General features: G+C 35.8%; 3 protein-coding genes across 5 annotated transcripts; 1 reads left to right on the plus strand and 2 right to left on the minus strand.

Annotated features, from left to right (window-relative positions):
• Positions 1-336: 336 nt before the first annotated feature.
• On the minus strand, positions 337-3,541 carry LOC104712559 (citrate synthase 1, peroxisomal-like). Its single transcript, XM_019229400.2, has 12 exons — positions 3,159-3,541; positions 2,829-3,009; positions 2,530-2,615; positions 2,348-2,452; positions 2,157-2,219; positions 1,968-2,077; positions 1,738-1,857; positions 1,500-1,649; positions 1,298-1,418; positions 1,088-1,185; positions 849-960; positions 337-656 (listed from the first exon to the last, which is right to left on the minus strand). The coding sequence occupies exons 1-12, from the start codon at positions 3,393-3,395 to the stop codon at positions 600-602; spliced, it is 1,440 nt and encodes a 479-aa protein (XP_019084945.1). The 5' UTR covers positions 3,396-3,541; the 3' UTR covers positions 337-599.
• Positions 3,542-6,140: 2,599 nt separating this feature from the next.
• Positions 6,141-9,832, minus strand: LOC104712560 (citrate synthase 2, peroxisomal). The gene is made up of 12 exons (XM_010429484.3): positions 9,009-9,832; positions 8,728-8,908; positions 8,499-8,584; positions 8,182-8,286; positions 7,990-8,052; positions 7,795-7,904; positions 7,511-7,630; positions 7,288-7,437; positions 7,076-7,196; positions 6,869-6,966; positions 6,647-6,770; positions 6,141-6,547 (listed from the first exon to the last, which is right to left on the minus strand). The coding sequence occupies exons 1-12, from the start codon at positions 9,252-9,254 to the stop codon at positions 6,407-6,409; spliced, it is 1,545 nt and encodes a 514-aa protein (XP_010427786.1). The 5' UTR covers positions 9,255-9,832; the 3' UTR covers positions 6,141-6,406.
• Positions 9,833-10,822: 990 nt separating this feature from the next.
• On the plus strand, positions 10,823-14,187 carry LOC104712561 (serine/threonine-protein kinase 12-like). 3 transcript variants are annotated; one of them, XM_010429485.3, is made up of 12 exons: positions 10,823-11,318; positions 11,520-11,594; positions 11,683-11,778; positions 11,937-12,022; positions 12,109-12,229; positions 12,598-12,677; positions 12,821-12,883; positions 13,006-13,124; positions 13,290-13,375; positions 13,477-13,598; positions 13,694-13,805; positions 13,901-14,187. In XM_010429485.3, the coding sequence occupies exons 1-12, from the start codon at positions 10,965-10,967 to the stop codon at positions 13,997-13,999; spliced, it is 1,413 nt and encodes a 470-aa protein (XP_010427787.1). In that variant the 5' UTR covers positions 10,823-10,964; the 3' UTR covers positions 14,000-14,187. The 3 variants fall into 3 exon arrangements, 2 of the variants coding, with proteins under 2 accessions (XP_010427787.1, XP_087323047.1); XR_015566737.1 differs by having other exon boundaries at positions 10,831-11,318; positions 12,978-13,124; XM_087466921.1 differs by having other exon boundaries at positions 10,842-11,318; positions 11,530-11,594.
• Positions 14,188-14,525: the final 338 nt, after the last annotated feature.

Genomic DNA, 14,525 nt, shown 5'->3' on the forward strand with positions numbered 1-14,525 from the left:
AACACTTTGCTAAATTATGATTCGGGGTTTAGGAGAAAATTAATTTGTCTCTAGGATATGATTTGGGTAGTTGATGATTTACAACTGAAACTAAATGTGATTTCTTAACTTGTGTATGAAATTAGATATAGATGCTTTTTTTTTCCTTTTAGATTTTTGTTTTTGTTTGAGAAGTATTAATTGTTGAAAAAGACCCTTATTGTTTGTCCACATGTATGATGTATCCTACATTACCCATCTCTTTTTGATTTGTTGTCTCTACTTTTTGTTAACTGTTTAATCGCTTCATCCTTAAACATCATATTCTTAAAGCATGGTATAGTACTATTATATATATTTATTTTATTTTATTTTTTAAATATATTTTCACAACTTATGTAGAGTTATAGACATACACACACATTTTATCTTAGACAATGGAGTTCTACTGACTCGAGGTCGGATCGGTTTGTCCTAATTATTACATATATTGTTTATATTGATATCTTTGCTCTCCGGCTCAGATTTATTGTTATTAGTAGTAGGATAGAGACTTGACCCAGCTAACGCCTTCTTGATGCATTCGAAATGGAAACTTGACCCAACTGATCTATTCCGAATCACTTGGCTCTTTCTCTCAGTGGCTGGTAGTGCCTTAGCCACACTCCGTTATAGACCTGTGTGTCAAAAGAAAAAAAGTGCATGTATGCATAACGTATTGATCCTTGACCTTGAGGCAAATTAACTTTTTTTACTCATTGATCTATCAAAAACTGTATGTATCTAATCTATTGTATAAGGAATAACCGATGAGCCAAACAACTTTTTTCAAAAGTCATTAATATATCAAAAGAGTGTATTAATTTTACCTGTTGGGGTCTCATGATCTTAGTCTCAGGATCATCTAACGACTCACGCCAGTGTGCCAAGTATCCAGCGATACGCACAGCTGCGATGAATGATGATGGGATTCCCATTGCCCTGTGTTTAATTTTTGCCCAATTTCATTTTTTTTAAACAGAAAGGAGAGATTCAGCTAAAGAAAGAATTCAATATATAGTAACTTACAACAACTCATTGCCTAGAAATCCTTTGTTATATGACTTACCTATAGATCAATCCAGTGTAGAAATCGACATTTGGGTAAAGCTTTCTTTTAATGAAATATTCATCAGAGAGTGCCGCCTTCTCTAGAGCATCTGCTACCTGAATACATCATCCACCAAATCTTTCTTAAACAACAACAATACATAAGAAGAATCACTCAAACAAATCATCAACTAGGGAGAGTTACGTGAGAAACAAGTTTCTAAAGTACCTCAGTCAGAGGTTCCCTTCCAACAATGGAGAACACTTCATTCGCCAGTTTCTTAACGATTTTTCCTCGCGGGTCGTAGTTCCTGTAAATGCGGTGTCCGAAACCAAACAACATCCTCTTCCTGCAAGTAAATAAATTTAACATATAGTGGACTAACACACCACAATCCAGATATACTTGTGTAGTCTTAGTATTGAGTTACCTATTCTTCACGCTTTCGATGAACCCCGGAATATTTTCAACACTCCCAATCTCTGTTAACATGTTAACAGTAGCCTCAACTGCACCACCATGAAGTGGACCATAAATGGCTCCAACACCTCCCGCAACAGCGGTATACACATCAACACCACTACATATACACATAACTTATTACTAAAACATATCTCATATATAACAGACTCATCAAATGAATCTCTAACCAGTGATAAAATAAGTACCTAGAGGCAAGATGGCGAGCAGCAGCAGTAGAGCAGTTCATTTCATGTTCAGCATGCAGTATGAAGATGACGTCCAACACTCGAGCCAACCGAGGATTAGGCCTGTAAGACTTATTGCCCCTGTAATCAAATGGACGATGAAAGAGTATTTATTGTTACCTACCACGTTTTGAAGCTAGTCAAATGCAAGTGTTCAATCAAACAAAGAGGGAAGATAGAGAGTTAAGTACATTGATTTCACCATATAGAGGAAATTTTCTCCAAAAGAAAGGTTGCTCAAAGGTTGAACAGGAGGCATGCCTAACTTCCTCAAATAAGCAGCTACTGCAATTGTTGGTGCCTGTAGTCACGTTATATTATATACTTAATTCACAAGTCCTGTTGTAGATTAAAGCACCATATCAGCAGACCAACAGTACCTGTCCAAGAATACGAACAATCTGTTTATCACGAAGTTCTTTTGACTTGTAAATACCTTGGCCCTGCACAAAATGAGGTTTTCCATCAAAAAAATTAGAGTAACAGAACAAAAAGTGAAGCAGAGCGGGTCGGGCATGAAGAAGATTTTCAGAAGATCTTAGTATCAAGAAAGCAGGATTGTAAAACTTACCATAAGAGAAGGATTTGCTTCAGGATAAAAGATGGAAAGTGCACTCATCCCAGTGACAAGAGCTCCTATTGGATGTACCTCTTGAGGCATGCACTGTATGATATCCTGTGAAAAACATTCAGAAATAATCTTAGATCGAGTATCCATAGAAAGCTAGCCAAGAAAGAGTAGAAGAAACTCACCAACACTCCTTGTGGCACAACTGAATTCTGTGAAATAGCAAACTGCCAATCAGCTAGCTGACTTTTAGAAGGAAGATTCCCATAAACTGCAAAAAGAAGAAGAAAAGGTAGTAAACTAGCTTGAGCACTAAGGGAGACAAAAAAAAAAATGGTAAATTTCTAGCTAGGGTTATCCAATAAAACATCAACTCTGTTTCACTTGCAAGACTGATCAAATTAACATTTGCTTTTCCATATGTTTATAAGCCTCAAAAATATTATTAACAACTACAAGAAGCTGATAGTTGAACAAGACTTACTCAGGAGATAGGTAACCTCAGTATAAGTACTTTTCTCAGCCAACTCTTCAATCGGGTATCCCCTATAACGTAGGGTTCCTTCTTCTCCATTGGTGGTAGAAATTGAGGATCGAACAGGAGCGGTGTTTACGTAACCAGGATCGTATAACTTAAGCCCCTTGTCACCTTTTCCTGTCGTTATCTGCATGCAAACTCATTTAACTTACACAAAATGGAATCTCTTCGTAGTACTACTAAGTACTAATTAAGGGCGACAGTGAAGAACCGGTGTACTCATTTTTACAAATCAAATCAGATGATCATAATAACAAGTCGTTAAGTAATAAATACCTTCTTGAGATCAACGGATTTCACGGTACCATGCTCTGAGACTGGGACTTGATACTTCTTTCCAGTACGTTCATCGACGATGGTCAAGTTTCCCTTGAGGGAACCATGCAGTGCAGCACTTGTGTGAGCTGATGTGCACCATGGCTTGATCGCCGAAAACACTTCTTCCAATCCCACGGTATCAGACACCTCCAAGTGCGCAGAGAGAACGGCTAATCGAGCGTTGGCTTTCTCCATTTTTCACCTCAAAGAAAGGAAGCGAAGTAGTAGTGATCAAGTGACTGTAATGAAGATTGATGCTAGGGACATCGTTTTATACTAGTGGCTATGTATTCGTTTCGCCACACATTTGTCGTAAATACTTTTGAGGGTATGATTGGCGTGAATCTACAGTGTTTTTTTCCGGTCTTTCAGTCAGAGTTTTGTGGCTTTTAACTACCTTAAAGTCTGTGACAGTTATGTGTTTTTTTTTGGTTGTATCTTTACTTTTTCCTTTCAAGTGTCACGTTCTCCAGGATTTGTTATTATTCTATAACGCCACATTTATACTTGTTCACGCTTCTCACGATCGTCTTCCTCGTTAACGTTTTTAAGTGGAAAAATATATTATTGGCAAATGGCAATGATTTACAAACTGACAGGACAACTCCGAGGCAAATTATAAATAGAGTGTGTAAACAAATTAAAACATTTTACATCACAAAATTAGCATAGTTGTTACCACTTGGTTGTATAGAATCTGCATTACATACCCACTCTAGAATATATTTTCAGTCGATTTGAAAGGATATATATGAATCATATGATTTGGTGGTTAACATTTTCCAAATTACTGTGATAAAATATAAATCTACAGCATAACAGCAATGTGCAATGTTTAACAGGAACAAGATCATCTTTCGAAATTTCCTAATAAAAGCGCGATTTATCAAAATATTAGTTATGGACCCGCGATGCACCGGTTTTGTTGAGTTTCTAATTAATAGTATAGATAATTGTAGAATATAAATTTATGTATGTTTATTAGGGGTGTTTATTCTTTTGTTTTTAGTGATGTGTGCATTGTTTATGTTTATGTATGCTTGTTTTTAAATTACATATTGTTACTATATATTGCTTTAAATTAGAATAATATATTATCAGTTTTTTTTTTATGTTAATTATTGAATAATAGAATATTTAAATAATTATTAACCAAACAATCATCCATTGTTTATATCACTTATGTTTATTTGATATATTAAAAATAAACTTATCCTAAAAATGAGTTAAAACCAAATTAAAATAATTGTTTAAAAACCTTATGCATAAACGTTTGATCAGTCTTCAATTCTTTGTTTCTTCCGTTGATCATCAATTGGTTCTCGACGTTCGTCATGTTTTTCACGTTTGGTTCCACGATTGACATTGTTCGAACTTGTCTAAACAAATAAAGACAAACCATTTTTATATGTTAAGTGAAATAATATATTGTACTTCCGTTGATCATCAATTAGTTCTCGACGTTCGTCACGTTTTTCACGTTTGGTTCAATAATTGACATTGTTCGAACTTGTCTAAACAAATAAAGACAAACCATTTTTATATGTTAAGTAAACAATATATTGTATTTAGCAAACATAACACATCATAATATATATGTTATTTACATTTGTTTGGTCTATAATCTCCGAGACTGTAAAAGTTTTATATGATGCATCAAAATCATATTTTTAACTTAAATTTTGAATAAATAAGTTTTCCCAACAATAGAATGCACACATGTGGAAACGTCTTCTAACTCATGTTCGTCCAACTCACTTTTTATTTATGTGAATAATAGAATAACCATTAATTAAATTTAAAATTGTAATATATTAATCCATACAATAAAATATTTTATATAATTTATAGCTCTTACGATTTCTGCAGTTGTTTCCGGTGATTTTTTCTGCACTTTATCAAATATAACAAAAGTTGTTGAGGCATCTCCATCATCCACTATTACTTCTAATAAATAATAATTCTGATAATATTTTGTAATAAATTATTATAGGGCCGAAGAAGACACCATCTTGTAGGAAGAGAAATATTTGATGCTAGGTTTTTTATGAAGTTTTGGAACAGGGTTTTCTAATGTTAGAATTTATACCACATTTTTTTTTTGTTCTTTTTGCTCTTAGAGATCTTCGTTTTGGTCTATAACATGATTATCTTGATTATTATCAACACATAAACTCGATGGTGTTGACTGCTTGTTAGTTCGAGCTACTTTTGATCTTGATCTTTTGTTGTAAATTCTACGGTTAATATTTTTGGATTAGATGGAGGTGTTTAAAAATTGTATAAGACAAATAGAATAAAAGTCCTTACCATCGTTTAAGTTGCGAAGTTATAATTTTTGAACCCTATATTTTGGTAAACAATGTTAAACAATAAAAAAAAAATTAAAATAATATGATGTCTATTATTCATAGATGTAAAAATAGTTAGGTGAAAGTAGTAGAAGATATATGTGTTGCATTATATAAATATTGTAATTACATATTGATTTAGTTTGGCTATCCATATATAAAGCTTAGTTAAATCCAGCCTTATACGAGGTTCATCTGCAAGTGTCTTTTCGACCATAGCAATCTGATCATCATTCATGATACCCTGTTTTCTTTTGCTAGCAAGATTTTCCGATCACTCATAGTTTGAATTGTCTCTTTAGTGTTCATGATTTTCTAGCGCATTTACGCTTTTGATTTGAGATATAATACCAATTAATATACATATTTATATAATAAGACATATGCTCAATTTTCTTAGGGTGATAGGTAATTTTTTCTTTTTTTGTTTTGTTTTTGGATTAGTTTTTTTTGTTTAGTAAATACTTTTTTAATTTTTTTCTAGCGATTAATTTGACAAATGTCACGATCATGTTAAGCATTAATCTGGACAAATATAAAAATCTTAGATATACAATTGATTCGTTAATGAATAAATTTGACATCAAACTTTATATAACAAGATAATATATGTCTTCGCTATAACAACATTATTATTCATATCATAGAAAAATTTAAATAATAACAACATTATCATTCATATCATAGAAAATTTTAAATAACAGACAATCAATAACAATGGGATGTATTATTAACTGTTTAAATGATGAGGGAAAGAAAACAACAGAGACTGTTGAGAAGACTCTCTTGTTTGGGTAGAGGTATCCCAATGTTTCCTTCTTTATTGGTGTGTACGTAGTAGTAGTAGGATTGAGACTAAAGCGCAGAAGATCCAGCTAAACGCCTTCTTGATGCATTCGAAATGGAAACCTGACCAAACTTATCCGAATCCGAATCATTTGATGATGTTCGTCCTCTCACTGGCTCGTAATGCCTCATCCACACTCCAGTATAGGCCTATCCAGCCACACAATACAATGAGCCACGAGCCAAAACAAAAACCTTTTGATCTATCTATCAAAGAAGTGTCTGTAGCTACAGGTAATGTATTTTTACCTGTTGGGGTCTCATGATCTTAGTGTCAGGATCATCTAGCGACTCACGCCAGTGCGACAAGTATCCAGCCATACGCGGGACAGCAAATAGGACTGTGAAGAATTCTGGTGGGAATCCCATTGCCCTGTGGTTTTTCCCATTTCAATTATCAACACACAAGATTCAGGTAAAGAACTAAATGGTTATAGGGTTTTTTCTCAGATGACTCAGCGGTGTCCTTACCTATAGATTAATCCAGAGTAGAAATCAACATTTGGGTATAGCTTTCTCTTAACAAAATATTCATCAGAGAGTGCCGCTTTCTCTAGGGCCACTGCTACCTGAAACATCATCCATCAAATAGTTTTTAAACCACAGTCATGTTATATAAGAAGGAATTTGACAAACCATATACTAGGAGAGACACGTGAGCACAAGGATCTACAGTACCTCGATGAGAGGATCCCTACCAACAATAGAGAACACTTCATCTGCCAGTCTTTTTATGACTTTTGCTCGGGGGTCGTAGTTTTTGTAGACACGATGTCCAAAACCTGACATCTTCCTCTTTCTGAGAACATGGAAAAGGGATATGACATTAGTGGCATGACTCATCACAATTGGGATTACTTGGTGCTTGTAGTTCTTAAATATTGAGTTACCTGTTCTTCACGCCTTCGATGAAATCTGGAATATTTTCGGCTGTCCCAATCTCTGCTAACATCTTAAGCACAGCCTCGTTTGCGCCACCATGAAGTGGACCATAAAGCGCTCCAACAGCTCCAGCAACAGCGGTGTACACATCAACACCACTGCAGAAACCCAACACTGATTTAAATACTCTCATAGTATTCTGAATTAACATCTCTAACCAGTGATACGTACCTAGAGGCAAGATGTCGAGCAGCAGCAGTAGAGCAGTTCATTTCATGTTCAGCATGCAGTATGAAGAGGATGTCCAGAACTCGAGCCAAACGAGGATTAGGCTTGTAAGACCTATTTCCCCTGTAATCAATGGAAGATTAAAGAATGTATCCTGTTAGTCTGTTACACACACGTTTGAAACTACAAACGGATCTAACTGACCAAAGCAGTGCACAAGTATTATGGCTAGCCTCTTCAAATGCAAGTGTTTAATCAAAGAAAGAGAGAAGATAGAATGGAAGTACATTGAATCCAGCATATAGAGGAAATTCTCTGAATAGGAAAGATTGGCTGAAGGGAGAACAGGAGGCCTGCCTGCCGTCCTCAAATAAGCAGCGGCAGCAATTGTTGGTGCCTGCAAACACGTTGTTAACCTCTTTCTAGTCCCGCAACTAATTCACAGATACGTAAAAGGAAACAAACAACAGACACAACACTACCTTTCCGAGAATACGAACAATCTGTTTATCACGAACTTGTTTTGATTTGTAAATATCTTGGCCCTGCACCCAGAGAGAACTTCTGTGAAATCAAGAACTCAAACAAATGGAGTAATGCGAATTGGCATAGACATTATCAGAAGAAAAAAACACATCTTAACAGTACCAAAAGAACAGGATTATAAAACTTACACTAAGAGCAGGATTTGCATCAGGATGAAAGATAGAAAGTGCACTCATCGCACTTACAAGAACCCCCATAGGGTGTGCATCATGAGGCATGGACTGTATAATATCCTGTGAAAACAATTAGAAATAGTGTTAGGTCGAAGATGCTATAAAAATCAGCATCAAAATTCTTTTACTAAGCATATACCACATAATCATATTCACAATGGTGAGTAAGACATAAAGCACTAATAGTTGAAATCCCACTTTGAAAAGAGATTGATATTGATACAAAGTTTGGAATTTGCACTAGTATGTGAGGAAAAGAGTAGAAATTTCACCAATACTCCCTGTGGCACAGCTGAATGCTGAGAAACCGTAAACTCCCAATCAGCTAGCTGACTTTGAGAAGGCAGATTCCCATACACTGCCAGTAAAAAAAAAAAAAAGAGTTATATCAAACCACAAACACGACAACACTAGGAAACACAATTTCCACCAAAAAAAAAAAAGATGAAACCTTTCAACGAGAATAAGCAAAGAAGAGATGATCAGAGAGACTTGACTTACTGAGGAGATAAGCAACCTCAATAAAAGTACTGCTCTCAGCCAATTCTTCGATAGGGTAACCACGATAACGTAGGATTCCTTCATCTCCATCGATGTAACAAATCGAAGATCGAACAGGAGCAGTGTTCAAGTAACCTGGATCATATAACTTAAGCCCCTTGTCATCCTTCCCCGTCGTTATCTTCACACCCAAAAAAACATGTAAAAATCCATCAAATTCCCATCTCCTATCATATTCATATGGTCAAATCAAATCATACTCGGGGATTTCACAATTCTACCTTTTTGAGATCAGCGGATTTAACGGTACCATGCTCTGAGACATTGACCTGATATTTCTTCCCCGTACGCTCATCGACGATCGTCAAGTTTCCTTTAAGCGATCCATGCGGTGGAGCAGTAATGTTAGCCGATGTGCACCATGGCTCGATCCCCGGCAACACCTGTTCCAATCCGACGGAGTCAGATATCGCCAAGTGCGCTGTGAGAACGGCTAATCGAGCTTTCACTCTCTCTGAAATCTCCATTCTTTTTTTCTTCACCTCAATTAATCCCAAAAAAAAATGAAATAAAATCAGAATTCAATTTTCAAACAAAGGAAGCGAAGAAGAAGAAGAAGAAACAATCCTTCCCATTTCCTAATTTTGGTATGAGCTGAGTATATTATTCTCTGCGGGTAAGAGTACTGAATACGGACGCGCGTTATCCGAAGATGGACGGTGATTTGATGATTCAGCTTAGATCAACGGATAACATTCTTCATCAAAAGTCCTGGGACTTGACTTTCGTTTCTGTAAACAAACGCGCGAACTGGCGGTGAAGACTACTCGCTCAAAGTGAGGGACAATTGTTTAGTAACACGAGCAACACGAGCGAGTGACTTTCGGACGCTATGTGGATGGATAGAGTTGATGTTGTCGATTTGGCGTCCTCCGCTTGCTAACTAAAAATATCTATTCGATAATGGGCCAATTTATTGGACTCAAATCCAGAAATTTAATTTTGAAAAGTATATAGGTCCGCCCACTCATGAACAAGAGAGATGGATTAGGCGTTTAGTTATGGTTCTAAACTCTTTATTTCTTGGTCCAATATCTAACAATTCAACTTTTAAAAGATTTTGAAATTTATATATACACTTAGTACAAACAATTATCAATAGTCTTTTTTTACTATACTCTAAAAAGAGAAGCCTAATCATTCGTATAAAAATTTAAATAAAATTAAAGGTATAACACATTTAGTATTTGATATTTCTGAAAATTGAATGCATTTAGATTTTTTTTTAATTACAAATTTTTTTTATTCGTTAATAGGATTTCATTCATAATACTCATTAAGATGGAATACAAATAGCTGGCACGGAAAACAATCCTTCCAGAGACTTAAGCCGGCGAGTACATCAACATTTCCGGAGACTAAGACCAAACAATGTGTGCTAATGGAAACAACCCGGACAAACAAATTACACAACATTCATTCATTACTTCCCGGAGCAGAATCAAATGATCCAAAAAAAAGAAAATTAAAACATAAATCTTATGATGACAATTAAAACAAATTTGAGGCAAGAAAAAACACACAACGGGTTAAAAATACAAATACAAGAATCTCTTTTACCACAAGTTAGAACCGAATAAGCGTGCCGTACAACCTTTTATATTGCTTCAATGAGGAGCTACCAGAACGGTGAGATACTACCAAAGCCTAGAGACATTCAAGAAGAACGACTCTTTAAAACAAGGAAAAAGATTCTTCACCTGAGGCAATTAAAGAGCAGTTGGAGACTAATTTAGTTTTAGCTGGTTCGATTTATTTTCAAAATATCTTTGTAATTTAAAGTGTTTCAATATTTTCCCACTCACACTTTTGGTCTTATTACTCCTTTTGTATCATTTGCTTTTCCACTAATCATGTTTGTTTGTTCCCTTAATTTGTTTATTCAAAAACAAAAAAGCAATTAGCCTTTATAATAAAGAAAGGGAAGTGTAATTAAATAGGTATAATTATAATTTTTAAAAATACTGTATGAGTGAGGATAACGAGTTATGATACTTCACCCGCATTAAGAGGCAAACCCTTAAAAGCCTGCTGATTGGTTGGGCTTTTTTTTTCTTCTTCTTTTGTTTTTAAGTTTTAACTTTTTCTTTTCGGTTGCCTGCTGCCGTTACAGTTCTCTATTTACAGCTCATATTGCTTGCGGCAGACTCACACAACAAGTCTTCCCTGTTGACAACATGACGATTGCTCCCAAATCTCCGGCGAGATTCAAGCTTGGGAGGCAGTCATCGCTTGCGCCGGAATCAAGAACCCCGATAGATACGCTAACGGAAGATGAAGACGACGAGTTGGCGGCGGCGGCGTCTTCGGCTGGGATCGTGGATCCGACGATTCGTCTAATGTATCTAGCCAACGAAGGTGATATCGATGGGATCAATAAGATGTTGGATTCGGGAACTAATGTCGATTACCGTGACATCGATGGCCGTACTGCTCTTCATGTCGCCGCTTGTCAAGGACGAACCGATGTGGTTCAGCTTCTGCTCAGCCGTCGTGCTAAGGTTGATACCATGGACCGATGGGGTAGTACGGTACGCGATTTTGAAAACTCCTTCTGAATTGAGTTGACTTCTCGTAGACTCAATAGTTCGTTTTGTGTTCGACGAATTGCCTCAAAGAGCATGTGTTTTTTTTTTTGCAATCCCCCAAAAATTAGGATGAGTGGTTGGGGAGACTTAAGTGGAGCGGATCATAATGATGTTAATAATTCGTGATTGATCTTATCTTAACAGCCTCTTGCAGATGCAGTGTATTACAAAAATCATGATGTGATTAAACTTTTGGAACAACATGGTGCAAAGCCTCCTGTATGTGTTGTCTTCCCCTCATAAGTCCTTGTATAGATGTTTATGAGTGTGCTGATTCATTTCTTTGGTAATCGTTTTGTGAATTTAGATTGCTCCTATGCATGTCCTTACTGATAAAGAGGTTCCAGAGTATGAGATTCATCCTACAGAGCTTGATTTTTCTAACTCTGTCAAAATTTCAAAGGTAGGTGGTTCCCTTGCACAAACTTTTTTTGATGCTGTTTTTTCATTTGCTTTCTTTCCAGATATATATTTTAGTAAGAGCTTTCGTTGGCAACAGCTTACTAGTTAAAGAATTGGGTATATTCACACTTGTTGTTACTGTCTGTGTTGGTCGACCAGGGTACCTTTCACAAGGCTTCATGGCGTGGAATTGACGTGGCTGTTAAGGCCTTTGGAGAGGAAATGTTCACTGATGAAGACAAAGTGTGAGTCAACAACACTTCATCGATTTCTTTGTATAATTGTATTAATTATTCGCTAAGGTTTTTTAAAATATCTTTCTTGTATCCAGGAATGCGTTTAGGGACGAACTTGCACTGCTTCAAAAGATACGCCATCCCAATGTTGTTCAGTTTCTTGGGGCAGTTACTCAAAGTACCCCCATGATGATTGTCACTGAATATCTACCAAAGGTCCTATTCTTTCTCAATCTGTATAACCACATTCAGAGGATGTGTGACTTCTCTAGGTTTACAAATTATCATCCTAGTTTCAAAAACCTGTAATGAACACTAGCAGTTGAAATCCTATAAACATTCTGGAAATACTGGGTTGAGGAGATCTCAAGAAGCTTACAAAATACAGACAACAGTTTTTAGCTAGTGCTTTGGTTATCTCGACAGTTGGTTAGATATGACATGAAGAATGGTGTTGATGTTTAATTGTAGACTTGTTGTTAAAGATGTTTAGATCTTCACCTCTGCAAACTGCTCAGTTTCATATTTTACTGCATAAAGCTATACTTCTATTCCAAGTATTAAATTAATATGTTTATTTCTAGGGAGATCTTCGACAATATCTAGACAGAAAAGGACCTCTAATGCCAGCGCATGCAGTGAAGTTCGCACTTGAAATTGCTAGGTTAAGTGGCTATTTTCTGTAATTTTTTATTTTTCTTCATAGTCATGCAGGTTCATATTAGTGCATCACCGGTTGCAATTAAACATGAATTCTGTTGTTGTGGCTTCTGATTATCTCTATGGTATCCCTTCATATATTTGCAGGGGTCTGAATTATTTGCATGAGCATAAACCTGAAGCAATAATTCATTGCGACCTAGAACCTCCGTATGTTTTCCTCTTGGCTGTATCAGTATAATTTATTTCATTGCACAGCTTTTTTGTATTGTACTTTATTTCATATATCGAAAAAATCCAAAAGGTTCTCATTTGTTCGAGTAAGAGAACAGAAACATACTGCGGGATGATTCGGGGCATCTGAAAGTTGCAGACTTTGGAGTTAGCAAGCTGCTGGTTTTTAAGAAGACAGTTAAAAAGGACAGACCTGTTACATCATTGGACAGTTCTTGTAAGTTCCCTTACCTGATAATATTAAAAAACTGCTCTAACTAGTTGTGTATGTTGATGTCCTCAGCTAGCTTTTCTTGTATAAAGCTAGATTACCACCAATCTAATGGTTGCTTGGGATGGGTTTATGCTGATGTTACTCTTGGTTGTTGTTTTGGCTAAGCAGGGCGATATATGGCTCCAGAAGTTTATAGGAATGAAGAGTATGATACAAAAGTAGATATTTTTTCTTTCGCTTTGATATTACAAGAGGTAAAGCAACAGAGAGAGCTATGAGGCTTCTTAATTAAGTTTTGTGTGTTACACCATTGATATCAAGTATGATGTTGAGAGTATTAAACAAATTTTAACAGATGATAGAAGGTTGTGTACCATTTCATGAGATAGAAGAAAGCGAAGTGCCTAAAGCATATATTGAAGATGAACGCCCACCATTCAATGCTCCAGCGAAATCATATCCTTTCGGGTTAAGAGAGTAAGTTTATTGAATAAGTAATCCTGTTTTTGAAACAACATTCATTCATGGCTCCACTATTGAAAGCCAAAGGATCTCTCTTTCTCTACTGGCAGGCTAATCCAGGATTGTTGGGACAAAGAAGCATCAAAAAGACCAACGTTTCGAGAAATCATCTCTGCTTTGGAAATTATAAGTGATCGAATTGCACGCAAAACGAGCTGGAAGGTTACTCATTCTTTCTCTCTCTATATATATATATCACACACACACACACGCTCAAATTAGTAAATCTGAGACGGTTAAATGGTGAATACGAATAGGTGATGGTAGGAAGATGCATTCCAAGGTTCAGATTGTTTAAGAAGCGAGATTATGTGAATCCAAGTAGTAACCGTTCATCAAGCTCAATCACAAGATGAGACTCCTCCAGGCTCCAATATAGCTCTGGTTTGTTTGCCGTAAAAAGGAAAACAATGTCAAGTTCTCTTTTTTTTTTTTTTTTTTTTTTTTTTTATGATAGCTCTTTGTATATTTTGGTTTTGTTTTTCTGAATGAACATGGTGTGTATTAATATAATTATGCTGTGGTAATGAGATCTCTTAGCTAATTCGAGTTTTGTATAGTGTAATTAGTATTTGGATTAGTTAGGAGGTTAAGTTACACAATTTGAAATTCTTTTCTTTAACTTGCGTCGTAAAAAAAAAAAAGAAGTAGACCACCTCGAGCCGATAAAAAAGGTGATTGCTACCCAAAAATATAAAGAGTGTCATAATGGAATCGTCCTATTTTTTTTTTTTTTTTTTTTTTTGGTTTTTTGAAAAATCTGTGGAGTACTACTTCTACTTGTCAGTTCTCAGTCTTACGTCAAATCGAATCTGTAGAATTTTGACTAATGTAACACAAAGCTCTGACAACTTTTACCTACTACTGTTTTACAGCTATATC

The sequence above is a fragment of the Camelina sativa genome, chromosome 9 (genome assembly GCF_030686135.1).
Source record: "Camelina sativa cultivar CO46 ecotype springtype chromosome 9, ASM3068613v1".
NCBI lineage: Eukaryota > Viridiplantae > Streptophyta > Magnoliopsida > Brassicales > Brassicaceae > Camelina > Camelina sativa.